The sequence below is a fragment of the Ascidiella aspersa genome, chromosome 5 (genome assembly GCF_963924565.1).
Source record: "Ascidiella aspersa chromosome 5, kaAscAspe10.2, whole genome shotgun sequence".
In the NCBI taxonomy this organism is placed as follows: Eukaryota; Metazoa; Chordata; class Ascidiacea; order Phlebobranchia; family Ascidiidae; genus Ascidiella; species Ascidiella aspersa.
In genome coordinates, this window is record NC_139451.1 from 19,179,507 (window position 1) to 19,198,526 (window position 19,020).

Below are 19,020 nucleotides of genomic sequence, written 5' to 3' on the forward strand. Positions count from 1 at the left end.
TCAAATTATTGACCGAACAATAACGTTATTGACCGAACAATTTACGAAACATGTATAGACATGAAAAACCTCTCAGATATTACATCTTAATTTTCCTTGAGTAAAATCGAACCATCGTTTGAGCAAATTTTATCAATGAAACAGCAATTAACAAATATCTCCCTGAGATGTGGCAAACAAAATAATTAACGTTTTATCCTATATTGTAGATAGGCGTTGGTTTAACTTAATTGAGATATAACAGAAGCGTAATTTAGCAATATATATCTAAAAAATTCCACCAGAATTTTTCGGGGGTACAAAGAATGCTATGACCTGACTATGGGGGACGAGCAGCAAAAAAGTTTGGGAACCCCTGATATAAATGATCTAGAAATGTTGGTATAAAATTCTGACTGTTTAGGGCATATAAGTGTTATGCTATCATAAGCCTATAGACTTATAGAGTGAGGTGCCACAATAAAGATAAACATTTTTTTTAACTTTGCTCGTGCGAAACAGACAAAACATTAGAATTAGTTTAGAAACAGACAAATACTAGAATTAGTTTGTCGAACACATGACTTAAAAATAACTTATACCAGCATAACAATACCGAACACTGGGCGTTGGCATAAATTTCAATTTAGAGCTGGAGTGCCATGAACTAATCATGGTGCTTTTGTGCCAAACAGACTCTCCAAAGCGAGTTAAAACACTAAAATAACGAATAAAATTAGCGCAAAAATTTTATTTGCATTTACGCAATTGCAGTTTTAATTAAAGTAAAACATATTTTGCTAACTGGACAAAAAATGAAAACTTTTTGACAGACCAGCAAGAATTTATCGGGCCGGTATACTTGGACCTAACAAGAGTAGATCACCCGCAACATTAACACTTGTTTAAATTTAAATGATGCTCTTTTTCGAACAAACATTGCAATATATGTAGATATTTCTTTTTAATACGGTCCAACACAAAACCGAAAACTTGCGACCAAATTTTGGTGGTGCTGGTATTTTTACCTATAACCCAACGCTTAACCCCTAACCCAAACACCTTAACCTACAGATCATTGCGTTATATGCGATCCTGTATATTTTAGAAGCATCATTTTCAATAAGTGGTTCTTTTAAATTAGAGGTCCATGTGTTCCTTTTCAATTTATTTTGTTTTTTAGGTCTTGGTCTTGTTAGGTTTTAACTTGGATCTTTGTTTGGCTTTAAGAATAATGGTTTTTGCTGATTGATTTTATAAACTATTTTTAACAGGAAGTGTTTTGGGGGTATTTCAATTTTTAATTTTAAATTCTCATTCATGTGGTTTCGAAAGAAGACTCAACATTTTTCTTCGTTGAATAACTCAGCTGATACCTCAATAATAACTTAGATAGCAATGCGCAAGAACGAGTTATTTTTTGGGAAAAATGTTGTTTAGAAATCTATGTTGAAATTCAATATATCACCCACGCTACGTAAACTGTAACACATTTAACAAACTACATGACCAACAACATGAAGACAACATGATTCCCTACCAGTTATTTATAATTTGCTTTGTTGTGTGCCGCAGCTCTTTCCTTAGTTAGCGCCGCGTAGAACATGCTCGAACTGTTTTTGAAATGTCTCGGTTCGTTGCTTATTCTGACGTTATTTCTCTATTTCGCTGTTGTTATGGCCCGCGCCTTTGTTTGCTGCTGTACTTATTTAACCGATGTCCAATAAGTTTGAAGTGCGTCGCGTGCTGAAGTTCCTGAAGGGCTGCAATAACCACCGTCCGTTGTTAGCAAGATCCAGGCCGCGAAAGACAATCGGGTAAACACAACGGCTAAATTAAAAAAGCCTTGCTGTGAAATACCTCGCAAAGTTAAAACTGCTAGGCGACAGCTCAACAACATTATTTTTTATTTGCAAGACACTAAGATCTAAAAGTTTAGGAACCTTTTCATCAATGCTATATATCAGCGCTTCACCCTTTTTCTATGATACCGGTACACATTTAACCACTTGTAATAAATTACGTGTAGGCCTGCCTCATAAATGGCAATGAACAAAAGTTAAAACTACAACAACTAATACTTAGCTTTTTGGCTCAGTTATAATGCTAGTTTAAAAAATAAACATTTTAAAGTGTAAAATCGTAACAATTAATCTTAACATAGTGGCCAACTTGTTTTTACGGCATTTAAACAATTATAACATAACACAGTACGCCTACTAGCTCGTGACCCAAACTATTACCTCAATAAAGAATCAAATAATAGTTTTTAGCTTGGTTTGGTTAAAAAGACAAAGTGTTAAGCATCTGTAGTGTTGCAATAGCTTAAACTTAAGTCAAAGACTTAGATTATGTGCACTTAAATCACTGTTTTTAACTGACTAAATTGACTTCCCTTTGGTCTTTTGAAAAACTGACTCGGGTATAAATAAGGTGATGTCATTACGCATTTTTTTTTTAAATAAAATTGGATTATTTATACTCATTTTTGCACATTAAACAATTTACTTGCTATGTTGCATTTTAGTCATATTTTAGTTGAGTCGTAGTCGAATGAGTTTACCAATTTAATTTGAATAGTTTAACGTTTTAATATTATGACAAAGAATTAACTTAGAGTTGGCTTGCTCTAATGTCACTTGATTGGTACTTAACATGGGCAACTGATGACTTGGCTTACGGCCTTGCTTTGTAATTTATTTTAATAACTTGTTTTTTTCACTTTTCTACACAATCGTTGTACTCTCGATAAGGTATTGAAAAGACTAAACACAATCTGCATTTTAAAAAATATTTTTTTTTGTGGATTTTATGTCAAGAGTAAGCCACCTTGACATGCGCAAGGTGACTTTCGACTGAAAGTTTTTGTCAAAACGGAGAAAACATACTAAAAGTCAAACAATATAATAAGAATTTGCATTAACATGGTTAAAATATGCAAAAATATAGTTAGGACCTGGCAGAATTCCGATGGCGTGCCTTCATGATATAATTGAAAAGATGATGAATACCATGGCCCGACAAACTACATTTTTTCTGAATTTTTAATGCATATGCCAAGGTTTTCGGGCCTCGAGCGAATAAACAAGCAAAAAAGACAAATTAAAAGCGTTGGGGGGCAGTTTTTCACGTGATATCAGGCCACAACTGACTTAAACGTTCAGACGTTTAGGTAAGTCCTTTCAGCTGTTAATCCATTGGTTTTAAATGTTTTTAAAAAAATAACTTTAGGCCTATATATTAAAAATACCTGCGTTGGATTGCAAATTATGGATGAAATTCTTATAATAATTTGTTATCGGATTGGTACCGATACTACTCCAGTATCGGAGGAGTACCGATACTACCACATTCTTTTTTCGGTTCCGATCCGATATTACCGGACATTCCTACCGCGCAAACCACGACTTGTTTCGCCGCGTAAACTTATCAACCCCACATTGCAATTTCTTTCAAATTGTTTTTGCAAATGCAATATCTGGAAAAAAAATGGCTAATTTTTTTATGTGCGCAAAGTATGTAGGTTATTTATTCAAAAGGATGTAAATTTATAAAAATTGAAAGCAATTTTTGCCACACTTTGCTCGATTAGCCTGAGATTTGCTATAATTGTGTGCGAGTTTTTCGAAAAACAGTTGGTGTCTTTAAAATAGTGATTTTCAAGAAACCTGTTTTAAGCTAAACAAATTTACAGCTTATAATCTGCAAATCTTAACCGCCTTGTGCGGCACATCATAATTCTTGAAACCTATTCTGTAACGCCCGTACACGCAAAAAAGGCGTGTTCGGTTAAAAATCTTAGTAGTGTATATCAGTTTGATTCAAGATTGCAACCGTTCGGGTACAGAATATAGTTTGCATCGTTTTTGTGTGTCACACTCAGTTTCAGTACTCGTACTTATTTAATATCGTTAAACGTTTGAAGATTATATTGTGTATTTATCAGATTCTGTCTAAACGTGGGACCAAACTCTGTGTGAAACCTCGAAGTAGTAGGCCTACAAAAATTACTGATAGGCTATGGCAGGATTTCTTAACCGTGGCCCTCGGCCCCCTGGTGGGCCACGGAGCTGTGATTGGAGGCCACGAGCATAAGTCTGTAGCAATGTCGTGGTATTGCAAAACCGTGTCACAGTCGACCTCAAGCTTGCAATTCTTTGTCTGTCGCCTAATTGCCAAACCTTGTTACGTCACTTACAACCAACATTTGTGTTTTTCTAGTATACTCAGTTTTTATTTAGAACGTTTAACCAGCATGTTAATTAGTTTGTAAACCGCAAGATAAAATGATAGCAAAACTAATACAAGCAAGTTAAACATTTTTTTCACAAAACGTTAAATAACGATATTACCATTTTGGCTCGTAGAGATAGATTTGTTGTTGTTCCATTGATAAATTTTGTTGTAAAATTAATTGTGTTCAGTGGCAAATCAAGCTTACCAGAACGAAGAATAGTTGAATTGCACATACTTTCAGAGGTTTACTATTAAAAATCTGTTTTTACACAAAGCTTAAACAAACAATGTTTTGTGTTATCAAATGTCGAAAATTCGCAAATGGTGCGAGAGTTGCGTCTCCTTTGGCGAGACGGCCATAATTGTGCGCAGTGTCTGCAGTGCTCGGTGGTGATGTCAAATGTGTCATTACTACCCTCAAAACTTAAAAATCAGCGTGATAGAAAGCATTCTAGAAGAAAGAATGATGCCGTCACAAATTCTAGCTAATTTTTTTATAATCGAGGGGTCCACAAGGATTAAAAGCCTTTCGAAGGGGGCCACGAGGCATAAAAGGTTGAGAACCACTGGGCTATGGTGTTTTTCGCCTGGCTTAGGACCAACCTGGTTAATGAACTAAATAAGGCATGGTTTACCAGGTTGGCAAAATTTAAATTTTAAAGCATCGCCTTTTGCTCGACTTAAAAGAATTTCGCGCCAGAATCTCTCCCTTCAAGTTCTCGAGGAGCACTTGAATCAAAAACGGCCAAGATTAATGACGTCACGTTCGCGCGTTACGATCACGTGGTTTATCAAGAAAAGTTCATGTCACCTTCGCCTTTATGTGATGTTTGTTATGTGGAGGTCGTGCGAATGTGCGTAGTAAATCTTTTGTGGCTGCTGAATTTTAGTACAGCGTAAGGCAATGTTTACCTTCCGGTTGGCCTTCCGGTAGTTGGTTGTAACAGCTGATTGAACGACGATTGGCAACATGTGGATGTCTTTTTATTGTTGTTTTTTGCAAAAGGAAAGTAATCCTTTATTGGTGTAGCTTTTGTGTTTGTTGTTGCAATGCAAATACAGGTTATCTGCCTGTGGTTGCGTTGATCCCATAAACGTAAGACGTAGACAACAATAATTATACATAACTGAACCTGTACCAGATGTTGTTATATTGAATGAGATATTGAGTATAGCGGCAAGTCGTTTTAATTTAGCTTGCGTTAGCCTGCGTATTTCCATGAAAAACAACAATTGTGGAAATAAAGATAACTTAAACTAACAGGCTGTCTGGAATAGCAGTTAAATCAAATTGCTGTGGTGTTGTATATTTTTTTTAATTTATCAAATCAATATACAGCACGCAAGGACAAAGGATTTGCTTTCAATTCAAGTAGTTGTTCGATAACACATGTACAGACTAAAAACATGCCTTGGATTGTTTAAGTTACCCAAAACTTCATTTTAGAGGGTGCAATGAAACGTATGGTGTCCTTGGGCTCCTGACTATATTAAATAATTGGTTGCCACCAAATATTCCGTCTAAATTTTTGCCAATTTTCTATGCCAAAATTCTGCAATATATCTGCCATAAATAATATTTTTCATTGTAACACAGCGATATAATTTATGCCAAATGACACCACTAGTGTTTTGGGCAGCATTCTATGCCATAGATCTTTGGCTAGAGGCACTGCAATGCAATCAGACTTTGGCTAAACCAATTCAAGCAAAACAGTTGACCATGAAAAAATTAAATCATAACCCAAAATCGTACACAAATTTGCTATAATTTCTAAATTAGTTAGCTTTTCAACTGAAACATAGATATATGTACACAATGTGTATTCTATGATCCCTGATTGTATTCTAGTACCTTCCAGCCAAAGATCTTGGGCGTAAAATTTTGACAAAACAATTATTGTTGGTGCGAATCTTTGGCGGCAACAAATTATGGAATGCAGTCTGACTGTGATCAAGCCATTCTGTAGTTGTACTTGCCAACGATAGCACCATCTTATTTTTTAGTTGTTTTCTAGCCTGGCAATGCTTGCACTATAAACCTGATCGGACAGACTTATTTCGATAAGCCTTTTCAAAGGCATCTTGTGTTTAGTTATCCTTGAATACTATCTTATTAATACGACACAAAACAAAAAAGTTTACAATTATTTAATTGCCAGTCACAGATAATGATTTATTGGGTTACAGGTAATGATGCTGTCAGGGTTTGAACCACCCCGATATTGCATAATTCAATAACCACTGATTTGAATAATTTTTTGTCTGAGTTAGATGTAATTGTAAAAATAACCTTGATTTTTTTGTTAAGATTTACAGCCCATTTCAAGTTATACTAAATTAAATTCAAGAATGATTAACTTATCTTAATAGTATACCAATTCCCAAAAAATACAAATATGATGTAGAGATTAGTAGATTGTTAATACTATTTAATCACATTTTCTGTTTATTGTTGAAAAGATAGGTCTGTTATTTTGTATGCAGTGCCCCAGCTAATAAATTAATAAACTTTTGTTTTTAAGCAGTTAGTAGTGAGTTTAACCTTTTTTGTTGCCTTATTTAAACAAAAATAATACTTTAAGAATATCCAGATTATATTATTAAAAGCAAGACATTGCAAGATTTTTTAAACATATACTTGATTCCTAATATTTAAAGCCATTTTTTGTGTTACATTTGTTGTATATAGAAAATCTCAGCCAGTTATTTTGTGTAGTAATTACTCTTAGGTCTTGGCATTAATTTAAAGTAGATTTGTGGTTGCGTGGCGAAAACTCCAGTTGGTTTATGATGTTTACTTGCCTTTTTGCTAGGAACAATTTAATGACAAATGGTTTTTTTCTCTGAAAATCAGGGAATACAAGAGGCAAAATTTGTATTGCAGAAGGACAATAATGATTTAGTTTGACTACGGCTGACTTATACATGGCTACAAGAATCTGATATAATTTTGCTTCCCACTATATGAGTATCTCTTGGGACCAAACCCTAGAGAGCATTGGTATTTAATACATTGCCATGCATTTTGTTAAATAAGTTGTGAGTAACAATTGACAAGTTTTGTTGTTACCTGAAAACATTTTTGTTTTAATGTTGGTACAATAACAGAAGAAGAAAAACCAAAACTTTTTTTTACATATATTGTGTTTAAAGAAATATTTTATTTACAATAACTACTGTCTTTTGTTTATACTGATTTATTTTTAGAACATGTTTTTGAATGGTAATTTTTATTGCTTCCCAATCACTTTGTAATCTGATTGGTAACAATTTGAAAGACTGTATCTCAAAAGAAGCAATTTATTACATGGTGAGAAAGTTTCCTTAACGTACGTATTAATATAATTATTTGTTCTGTTTTGGTTCTTTTGTGTCATGTAATGGTAATTAATATTTGTCCTATAAAATCAGTAGCCTCATGCAAATTTTCTGATTTTTTTACAAAATACTATTTTGTTTGAAGGTTGTTTAGAAACGTAGCTTCCTTTTTGTTAGACTATATATAGGAATGAATTTTTATTAAACCCTGAGAGATATAACTGTTGGTGTTGGTTAGTTTTGTGTTTTGTAAATTGTCATGCAAATATTTTTTTCTCCACACAAAGAGTAATTTCTTACTAGCATAAATACATTTAATTGCAAATAATATTTATGTCATTTTTATTGATTTAACTACTCTATTTGATTAAGAAACAAAACACTCTTAAAAAAGTTAGCGAGTTTTTATATGTTAATTTGCTTGAATGTTTTTACAACCATAGTGTTCTAAAAATATTTTTTGTATTTTTGCTATTGGACGTTATTACAAATAAATAAATCAAAAAGCCATGTTGGATTAATATAAAATTAATGAATAAATTTATCTTTAAATCAATTCAAAAAATATACACACACACGTACGCGTATATTTGATCAGGTTTGACCAGATTTTGATACTACCTATGATTTCGCAACGCGTAAGCACAAAATTCGAACCGCCCCTGGCGAAATAAAAAGCTAACAATAACAACTCCGTAAAGAATCGCTGACTACGCGCAATAGCAAAAAGTTAACGGCGTTTCTTTACCGCCAGACGTCAGTCGCAAGTCGTCTGTTTTTTCTCCGAAGTTCAAATTTCAAACCGTCTGCTGTTTGCCTTTTACACGTTGTAAGTTAATTTTAAAAGGCTTATTTCAGGAAAACCATAATTACGATTTGTACATACGCTTTTACGTGAGCAACTGTCCAGTGCTTAGTTTATCGGTTTTATCTGTTAGTATTAACAAAGCATTGATCTACGATTTTATCATTGATTTAATTTAAGTCTCCCAATTCACATGGCATTACACGATATCTTAAATTTTTGGTCTTTAAACCTACTTTACAGCTACGTCATTTAAAACACCAGTTTCGAGCTATATGTTGCAGTGATTCGGTTATGATTTTTTTCTAGTTAGATAAGACGCTATATATACTGACATCTTACTGTACGCCTGATATATAACGTCGAGTTGGCTTGTCCACAGACCAATATAGTTTGGCATTTTGTGGCACGGGGATGAAAATAAATTGTTTTAATTTGACAAAACAATATCAGGCACATGTTGTTCAATTTCTTTCGAAAATTTTTAATGCGTTTTTTTTAAGTTAAACAAGAAAAGCCCATGAAGCGCATGCGCAGTAAACTGCGATATAATGTGGTTAGTGGAGACTGACAAAAAACATATTGACAAAATTTAGCCCAGACTGGAATGACGAAGAAGTTTGTAAGCAAGCTGCAGCTTAAAACTCGCGATCATGTGAATGCGTGTAATTTTCGAAATTGCGTTTTCCCAACGGAGCGAGCTCAAATATTTTTGCTGCAAGATGTGTCGGCTTAAAAAGGTTTGTTTTATGCGCACTTCTCATTGCACTGTTTACAGTGGCTTAGGGCTGAAAGTTGCAAAAAATAATGAAAAATGTGACTATCAGTTTTTTTGGGTAAAAAGTTAGATAACGAATGTAAAACGTTAGCCAGATGCATATTAAGTTTAAATCACAGTGTCCTTTTGAATCGCATAAATGCGAAAAGTTCCTTTGAAGCGAAGCTATTAAAACCAGAGGAGTATACGGTAATTAAATAACCTGTTTAATGCATATTACTTTATACATCACTTTACTTGGTTGAATATACCTAACCTAATGTTGGTGAAAGGTAGCGTGGCGTTAAGGAATATCTTACTTTAGCTCTGACACCACCATAATGTTTTTCTCGAAAGATAAAGCCAACCCAATTGAGGCTTTATTTCGTTCAAACGGGACATTACAGATAAATTTTGTAAAAAAATACCTCACAAACAGCACGCTACGTTTTTGGGGAGTGCCACTTCTACCATACCGCAGCTACAGGACCAAACATCCCGAGCCCTTCGTTTGCCTAAAAAAGACCACCTCAAAGTTGACGCAACAACCTAAATCCCAGCGATTAGAGTTTCACGATGTTGGTCCTAAACCGTTGGAGTTCAAATTTTTCCAGTCCGACTACAACCGGCGCTTGCTGTATGAGGTCAGGTGCTGCTTCTCTCGCGCTCGTTAATCGTCGTCCAAGCATCGTCGATTTTCCTTAGGCCGCGCAGTTGGATTTATGAGCATCGAGTGCACGTAATCGCCGAAGTACCATACTCACGCCGGCCATTAAGATCCGTGTTTGCTCTTTTTCCAGAGCGATGCCCGTCACATGTCTCAATACCACTGAGGGGTTCTTTTTCCCTCTCTCTTCATCTCTCTGTTATTCTCTTTTTCCGCAAATCACTTTTCGAGGAAAGTTTTCGCAGCGGTCTTAAGCGTCGTAAACTTTACGGTCCCTTCTTCCCGTCTTTCAATGAGGCTCCTCTCATTGGAAAGCTGCATTATCTCTCGTCGACTTTTCCTTTTTCTACTGCTCCCGCGCGTGCGTGAGTATCGCGAAGTTTTTGCCGTCGGAGTTAGGAAAAACAAGCAGCGGCGGCCTGCTTCATTACTCAGACGCCATATGCAAACAGGACTGGCAAATCGGAGAGGTCTTAAGGCAAAGAAAGACCTGTCTCCCTTTGTCAGCTTTGCCTGCATTGGGATTTGTCATTGTGCCTTGTGTGCACGCGTGTCATTGTCGGCCTGCGTACCACCAGGTAAAATAATCATAAAGAAGATAAAATCTCCCAGTTGAGAGCTTCGCTTTGTGACGTCACAAAGGCGGTAAAGAAAGGAAATTGTGACGTGGCGCCGCTTGATGGAGGTGCTTATTTTTTATTCCGGGAGTTTAGCGTGTGTTTGAAAAGCGTGTGTGCAGGATTGTGAAGTTTAAAATGGGAGAGAGTGTAAGGCGAACACGAATTAAGCTATTTCGAGGCATGTGGTTTTTCCCTGACGCCGTGTACTCCGATAACTCTTTAAAATCGTTGCCAGTTTGTTTCATTTTTTACAAAAGGTCCTAGATACAGAAAAGTTCGTCTTCAGGAAGCCAAGTTTTTGTTTTGATGCCTTAACGTAATTTAATAGTTCCCAGCTCAGCTTTAACAAAAACGAACAACATATTGCAACAATTGTTTTACATGCAACAAAAGATCGGATTTAAATAGCTTACCTCAAAGGATTTTCTAGTTTTTAGTTCGATTTAGTTCAAGTTTTATGCCTGACTCAGCGTTTTACGATTTACACGTATAAATACCGATTCTTTGGCAGCTGTCTAACAGTTCGATTTACTCTTAGCCATTTCTGCACTTGCCTTTGGTGCATAAAAAGAGTTTTTTGCGTTAGAAAGCAGAACAAGCCAGTTGCTGAAAGATAGGTTGTAAAACGCCATAAAAAACACATACTAAGTTGTTTCTTTTTCTGTCCTGCCTTTTTCAGAAACTTTAGATTTAGTGTAAACTGTCTATGCTGCTCGACTGTCGTAGTGTTTTATTTATGTAATTCGCGCGCAAAATCATACCTTCTGCGTCTACCACTGCCCAAGAAAGACCAAAAAAACACTATTTAAGCATTTGTCCGAAAACGTTAACGAAGATGGACCTTAACGTGCTAAACCGGGTGACTCCCATCAAAATGGAACGTATCGACAGCCACGACCTGAGTTTCTGCTCTGAGGCTGACAGCAGTTACTTCAGTCTCAATGAATGGGAGAACAACGGCACTTGCGGCGACCGTGGGGCCCTTCACCCCTCACCGGGGGCAGGGTCTTTAGGGGTCAGCCCCGTTTCCTCGAGCCCGGTCAGAAAGTCCCTTTTTGCTGGTGTCGATGAGGGTATTAATAGAAGTGATGGGGATAGCAATTCTGTGTGTAAGTTTGTAACCTTGTCCTGTTTTGTTCAGTTTTGTTGTCAGCCTTAACTTTTTCTTGATATATCTTAACGCACTTATGTACCGTGGGTCGTGTGAACTAACAGCGAATCGTCTGCTCCAGACCCGTCACATACGTTCAAACGCGATCAGTTTGCAAAATTGCAGGCTTATTGACTTTAGGTTTGTGTCCTGTGGTTCTACGAAATCTCAAACCGACAGGGTGTATCGAATTTCAGTTTAAACCTGATTTTATTTTAATTAGTCCGTATTTTTGGGAAGGGCATTTTGAAGAAAAATATTTGCGTTTGTGAAGCTATAGGAATGGCTGAAATTTAAGCTTTTTGCTCCGGCGTTTTGCTATTCTGAAACGAAACAGCCAAAGTCGGGCTTCCAAGAAATTGTTTTGTCGCTTTTGCCACGTTGCTGTTGTGTTTCTCCAACCTTTTGCTGTGGTTTGAACTTCGCCTTTCCCGCCTCTGTTAGATTTCATGTCAAAGACTGGATTGAAACCGTATTTCGGCAGCACGTACAACTTGTTCTACACGAGACTTAGATAACATTTTGCCGATTTAACATTGTTTTTTTTGCATTTGAAAACACTCAGGACACGATTTACTACAGTCAGTGATAAAGCCGATTATGCGTGCATGAATCGTCATGTAATTTTCTTGATTGTAATCGTAAAATTACAAGACACGGCCTTTACTTAAGTTGTTCGCACAATAATTCGCATTTATCAAGCCTGAAAGCGCAAATACGATGGATTGCCGAGTTATTTGTGCTTCTCCCCGTAATGATTTTTCCTTAAATGCGCCTCAGAGGGTTCTCCAGGTAAGTGACAATGTTTAGTCGAATGCCTAAAGTGCACAGCCGAAGTTGTAAGGCTGAACACTGCTGAAACTGCTAAAGTTGACAACTTTTACTTGTCTCCAGATTGCAGTCGAAACAATTTTTTAAACGTTCAGTGCATTTTACAGACCGAAAAATAAATTGACGCCAAGCATCAGTCGAACAAACATCACTTTACATTTCGTAAGTTTCTTCACTGTGTTATAAACCCTCACAAAATCCGCGCAAAATCTGTCAACAAAAAGCCACGAGGCGGAAACCTTCGTCTGTAGAAGATGGGTCATATAAACACGCCACCGGCAACAATTACAAAGCTTTCGCATCTTCCTCGCCAATCTAACCTCTTGGCGCTTATGTATCCTTAATCCGGCGCACTCGACACTTTAGATCCGACTTAACTGGCCGCTATGGGCACAGTCTGTTTATTTAGAGCATTCCCAATGCCCGAATTCCACCGGTACACGTGGCTTTCGGCCCAAAGCAGTCTTTATGTGAAGCCGTTTTCATGTTATGTCTCGACTTTTAGGTGGAAAAATAAAATCTGTCTAAATTGGTAAAGTTGGCAATACTTCGAACAGCAGAGACTTTCGCGATGTAATAAGCCAATGTGTCGGTCAATTACTTTATACAGCGCCTGTGCCTGTTTTTTCCCGTTTTTTTGGTGTAATATGTTTCTGTTTATATGACTTGCAAAAATATCAGTTAGCTCTATTTTGTCCTGTTTAGTAATATTTTGTTATCTCCGCAGTAAAAAAAAGAACGACAAGGTCCTTGAAAATGATTACAGCTTTGGTTTTGCCGGTACTGCTTAGTTACGTTTGAAAACCAAATTTGAACGAAAAGCAAATATTGTTGATCTTGCTATTCGTTGGATGATTGCTGTATGTGTTAGTTACATGCTGCCATGCGTCCTAAACTTGACTTTGCAGGTCATTTCGATACGAATGATGGAACCATAATGCGATTAAAATTATGGTTAAGAACAATTGATTTGAAGTATTGCGTTTTAGCCCAACTTAAAATATGTTTTTCAACTTGTAACTGCTGTTTAATCCCTTGAACAACGCTCCGTTTTGTCCGACTTGGGTTCACAATAACCTAAGCCAATTTTACCAACGAATGACGTCAAAGATCATACCTAGTCTTTCCCGCACCTTTATGATATGACCTAGGCAAAGTTATCCCGTAGTTTTATATTTGCGAAATGATTCACTTAAAACTCCGACCTCGCAAATTATGCGTCTCAAAAAATTAAACGCTTTTAAATTGGTGTCGGCAAACATAAAAAAAACTGTCACTTCGTGGGGTTTTCCAGTTTGCCTGTTACTCTCTAAGTTGTTTTTGCGTTGCCAAGGGCAACATCGCGTTGCTTTTGTCGCACACCCAGCGGAATTTACAGCCGGTTTAGCTGTTGTGACATGCGGGCGAGCTAACTTCACCGGTCGACGTTTTTATCGGTGCTCAAATATTGGCGGACCCTAAAACTCTGGCCGGGGTAAACGGAATTAACAGGGGTGGTGACAGATTTGATCGGAACGCGTTAAACTGAAGTGAAGTATTTACTAACACGGCCTAAAATGGTTTAAATCTTTACGTAGGAGGTCACGCGTAAAATCCTTGTCACATAAAAACAAATATAAAATGTTTGGATGCATCGCAAGACACAGCTTTTCTGTATTTTACGGTACAACTTATCCGAAATACAGACTCCTTTGAACAAATGTCCGATTCTTATTTACCCTAATTCGAGTGTATATGTTATACACGATCATGTGATTACGTTTTGTTCAGTGCAAAATTTCAATATAGATTTCACAAAAAATTATTTTTTTATTTTTGAAAAAAAATTGACGAAAACTTTTTTCTAACAATCCCAAAACTCTTTGAAACCGATTCGTCTTCGAACATGGACACACGTTGCTACGCTGCGCAATAAACAGGCCTCTGTTTGGCGTAACGCACTCCCCATGGACGTCTGAAAACAACTTTTACAATCCCCGCGTCGGCATACGTTTGTTGACATTCTTTGGACATCATTTTTTAGCTTCGTTTTGAATTCTTACCTTCTTTGGTTGACTGTTGGTTCATTTTTTGCCCCTCTGGCGAAAATATTGATTAGATGATGCTTTTTTCGTTCTCTACTTTTTTCCCTTAAAAAACAACGAGCAAAATTTACCTCTAATGAAAACAATCCATAAACTTATTTTCAATTTTTTTAACATTTAGTACAGTGATTCCTAACCTTTTATGGCTTACGGCGCCCCTCAAAAAGAATAAATACATTTTCGGCACCCCGAATGAAATTTTCGATGAGAATTTTATTGGGAGGTCATTTTAAATGGAACTGGAACATTACAATTACCTTAAAACGTGTAGGAAAATGTCATTTGATATAATGGTCTCTAATCGTACACAAATAGTTGTATCAAGAAGCTTACCAATTGAACAAAAACACACCAGTGCGCCGCGGCACCCCGGTTAAGGACCACTGGTTTAGTATATTCTTACTGCAAAAGAGCCGGACTTCTTAAAGCAAAATTGAGAGCTTAAAACAGTTCTTTTTTTTACTTAGGTCGTAATTTAAACGCGGCGATGCAGAACGACGAAGGTCTCCAGGATGACTCGTTCCCGAATATTTGGAAGAGCATCTCGATCGATCGGTGAGTGACTAAAACAGGGCTTGGATAAAGAAACCTTTATTGAACACACTTTGAGAATGCTTTTGAACTCAAGTATCTACTGGGCATTTCAACTAGAATTATAAGTTTTTTTTTTCTGGTTACTTGCAACCAAATATTAGATTAAAAAAAAAATACTCGGTAGAAGTCAAACTTTTTTTATGTTATTTTTTCTACACATTATTATACATTTCGCAGTTAAGTAATACTAATTGATTTGTTTATCCCAGGAGTCGGCAACCTTTTGTATGCAGTGTGCCAGTTTATGAATAATGTCAAAATATCAACAACTCGCGTGCCAAACATTTCTGTGATTTGTTTTGCGCTGGAGCCAGCGCTGTGGAGTTAGTTAAAAGCAACCTGAGCCCGAGTCCGGACAAATGTGCGATCCGACTTTACAGCCTGTATTTTACCCATTTACGTAACTAAAGTAAGATGGATATTCAGCAATCCACTCATAGGGCTCATGGAAAAGTATGTCACCATATGCTATTCCACCGTAGGTCGTGAGTTCGAACCTCACTGCAGGCCAGTTGTTTTTCTGGCTTGCTCTGCTTGCATCATAGATCGACAGATTCGGCGAGTCTGCGATGGCTTTTCGGTGTACTATTGATACGGAAGCCGTAATCGTTGGTCATAAAGCAACTTCCGAGGGGCTAGATCACAGATGTTATTAAACACATATGTTTGTGTGTGTCTTTCATCGCACTCCGAGTGGTTTTACCTATAGTATTACTCAAACTCCGAGTCCGACTCCGCAGTCCTACTGTGTAGCCAGGGGGGCCACAGGGACCATGCCCCGCCAAATTTATAAATATTGTACTCTTAATAATTTGTTTTGTGGCAGATATGAGCATTACCACAAGAGTCGATCACAGGCATACCTTCAATTGTCATGCACTGTTACGTCACAAACGATGTAGTTATTCTTACGTTTGCGTTACGTAATAACGTAGTTTTGCTACTTTTTAGTCATTTTGTTTTTGCTCTTTAAATGGTTTTTGAGTATGGCGTTAATACTTAGTCAGTTGCTGCTCGAAACGGTTTGCGACGCAATTAACCCCCCCCCCCCCCAACCCTGCTGAAAAACAAAACAAACTGTCACGAACACAATACTGTGCCTGCTATTTTAGAATATACTTCGACGCTTTTCAGCCGATACCTATAATAAGAGTTAACTATCAGTTTCGTTTTTAGCTTGGTTTCTCAGTAGCTCAAAAACACACATGCTTACTTTTAATGTAGAGTGCCCTGACTTAACCACTGATCTATATGAAAGTTTTCCTTGTAACTTTTAATATAGAAGTACCTGCTTTATCGAGTTTAGAAATTGTCATTGAAAAGGACCTTGTTATTGCCAGTGTTGTGTTTATATAAAAAACAGTAAATATTTGCGTGAAGCGCAAAAAATGATGTTGTGCTAAAAATCCCCCTAAACCATCTTTCTAAGGCAGTTGTTCCCAAACTGTAGGCCATGGCCCAGGAGTGGGCCACGAGACTATTTTCAGTGGGCCATAGAGCTATTTAAAAATATTGCAACTATACATTTTTTTACTAAAATAGTTGTTGGCATATTAATAAAATGTCTTGTGACTGCGAAAACGCTTTAACAGACTGATCAGAAACGTATTACAGCTCCTTTTGTTGTTGGACAAATGCTATCAAGAGAATAAAAATATTTATAAAATTGGAAAATTTTTCGTTAATCCTAAAGGTGGAAAAAATGGTGGGCCACGATTTGTTTTGGAAACAAAAATTGGGCCACGGAATAAAAGAGTCTTGGAACCACTGTTCTTAGGCAATCAGCATTTGCCCAAAGCTCGATTTTTTACGTAGTGCAAATAGGCTAAAATATATTTGGGGCGGGACAAGGTGTTGTGGCACACCTGGATCCACCCTTAATCGGCAGTGTAGCAAAAACTGACTTTGCCACAGCGCACGAGCGCAAGCGAGTAACGAAACGATTTGCTAATCCTCGTTTTTAAGTTCGGTTCCCCAGTTGACTTGTTGTACTGACGTAACCTGTTACGTAACCTGTTGCGTATCCATTGCGTCATGCTATACGTATCGGTTCAGCTGGCTTTAAATCTAGACTATTTCAGTTTACGTTGCAGCTTTAAGTTTTGCACTTTAACTTTTAGGTTGAAAAAAACTTGTTTTGTTATTGAGCGCATTATGTTGTCGGTTGCATTTTGTATGTAAAAACAAGGCGGAGCTAAAATACATTCGTTTCCCGAATACAATTTACTTTTGTATGTATTTTACAAACTAAATAGGACTTTTCGTGGGTTGCGCATATGTCTAGGCTTATCGAGTGCAGTGGTTACTGGAGCTGCCTGTTTTTTGTTATCTAATTTACACCATCTTGATAACCAGAAAAACGGGACAGAAGAAGAGAAAGCGAGAAAAAAAGGCGCATTGCGACGACTATTTCGCCGATTCCCAAATAGTTCATTTCGTTTGTTATTTTGTAGCATCCTTGTTCGATTTGAGGGTTTTAAGTACATCTACTCGGGGCTTATTAGTGAAAATTGCCAGCGCTTTGTTTTGCTTTGTTGTGACGATAAAACTCTCGTACGATTTTCCTACACTTGACCTTTTGTCTTATCCCTTTGGAAACCCCATGCTGTGAACCCAATCGTTAAGGTAAGGTAATGGTTAAAAATAAAAAGTTAATTGGACAACAAGTTTAGATAATTTAAAGTTGGAACCTATATCCTCAAGACTTTTCCAGTGGTTCTCAAGAACTTTTTTATACATTTCCTTTGGAATAGTTTGTTGGACTTGCGACCGACCAAGCGAAAATTTCGCCATCTTTCACTAAACTTATACACTAATGAATTTATTCTTTTGTTTCTGAAAATCGTAATTAGTTGCACAGATTTTGTACTGATTATCTGTAACGCGCGTGTCCAGGGGTAATAACATCTGTAAACATTTTATTACCGCGCTTAACTTTAGATAAGAAACAAAAATTATTGTGGGACGCCCTTGGAAAATAAAACGACGCATCAGGGCGTCGCCACGCGCAGATTATTGAGAACTCTGTTCTAAACCTTAAAGTCGTTTAACTTATTAATACTAATGTCCATCACAATTTGATTTCGGAACATTTTGCGACTCAAGATTCCTTAAACTTAAATAAAACAGCTAACCAAGAATTACGGTAAAAAAACTGTTTCAAGGTGTCGCCGCACACAGATTAAGAACTCTGTTACAAGTCCTATAACTTATTAAACTTTAAGAGCTAAATGTCCATCACAATTGATGTCGAAACTTTGCTACCCAAGAGTTTCTCTAACTTAAATTAAAACAGCTAACCCGAAATTTGGGGTAAAACACTCTTTCAAACGGTTTGAACGAGGGATTGTAATCGTTGTACAAGTAAAACATTGCCTGTTTTTTGGATTACACGGGTTTCTTGGAATTGTATGAGTTCCCAATATGCGACTTCGTGTTTGCCCAAAGGTCAAACTGCTGCCAATGAATAATAAAGCTGCGTCTGCCGGATTTGCACTGAGCCGTTTGCCGATATGGCGATATGAACTTTTCCCCGCCGTAAACTTCCGTCCCCTAAAAGTTTAAGATGTCACCGTACAAAATATGACTTGTGGTTTGCCAAACACGAGCGTCGCAACCAACCGCAAACTGTCGAAAAGTCGCCGAAAGTTCAGCCGTAAAATAAAAAAAACTTTAACAGTCGTTTTAATTTCTCTGCGCACCAAAAACACGCATGTCAATCAACCTTTGCGAGCGGATTTTCACCTCGAGTTGGAAGACTATCTTTTTCCTCCAGGCAAGACTCGGATTAACGCTTCCCCTTTTTTTCCTGGTCGATCTCGCCGCCGGCATGTGCGCACTTTATGACGTCAAAGAACCTTTTTCTGACGTCGTGTGGCCCCGAAAGCGCGTCGAACTTTTGTTTGACTTCACTGGCGCAAGGCCTTACACGTCAAACCGGCGGCTCTGCGACAATTAAGTGTCGGCAATTGCAATT

The 19,020-nt window shown here is 37.1% G+C and overlaps 1 protein-coding gene across 2 annotated transcripts in view; it reads left to right on the top strand.

Annotated features, from left to right (window-relative positions):
• The first annotated feature begins 7,423 nt into the window (after positions 1–7,423).
• The window catches only part of LOC146145236 (uncharacterized), a 57,208-nt gene continuing 45,611 nt past the window's right edge, over positions 7,424–19,020 (top strand). The window contains exons 1-2 of one of the 2 annotated variants that reach the window (XM_083390336.1): positions 7,424–7,547; positions 14,918–15,005. In XM_083390336.1, coding sequence (XP_083246462.1) covers positions 14,938–15,005 — 68 coding nt within the window. In that variant the 5' untranslated portion in view covers positions 7,424–7,547; positions 14,918–14,937. The remainder of the gene's footprint in view (positions 7,548–14,917; positions 15,006–19,020) is intronic. The other variant, XM_083390335.1, reaches the window with a different exon arrangement.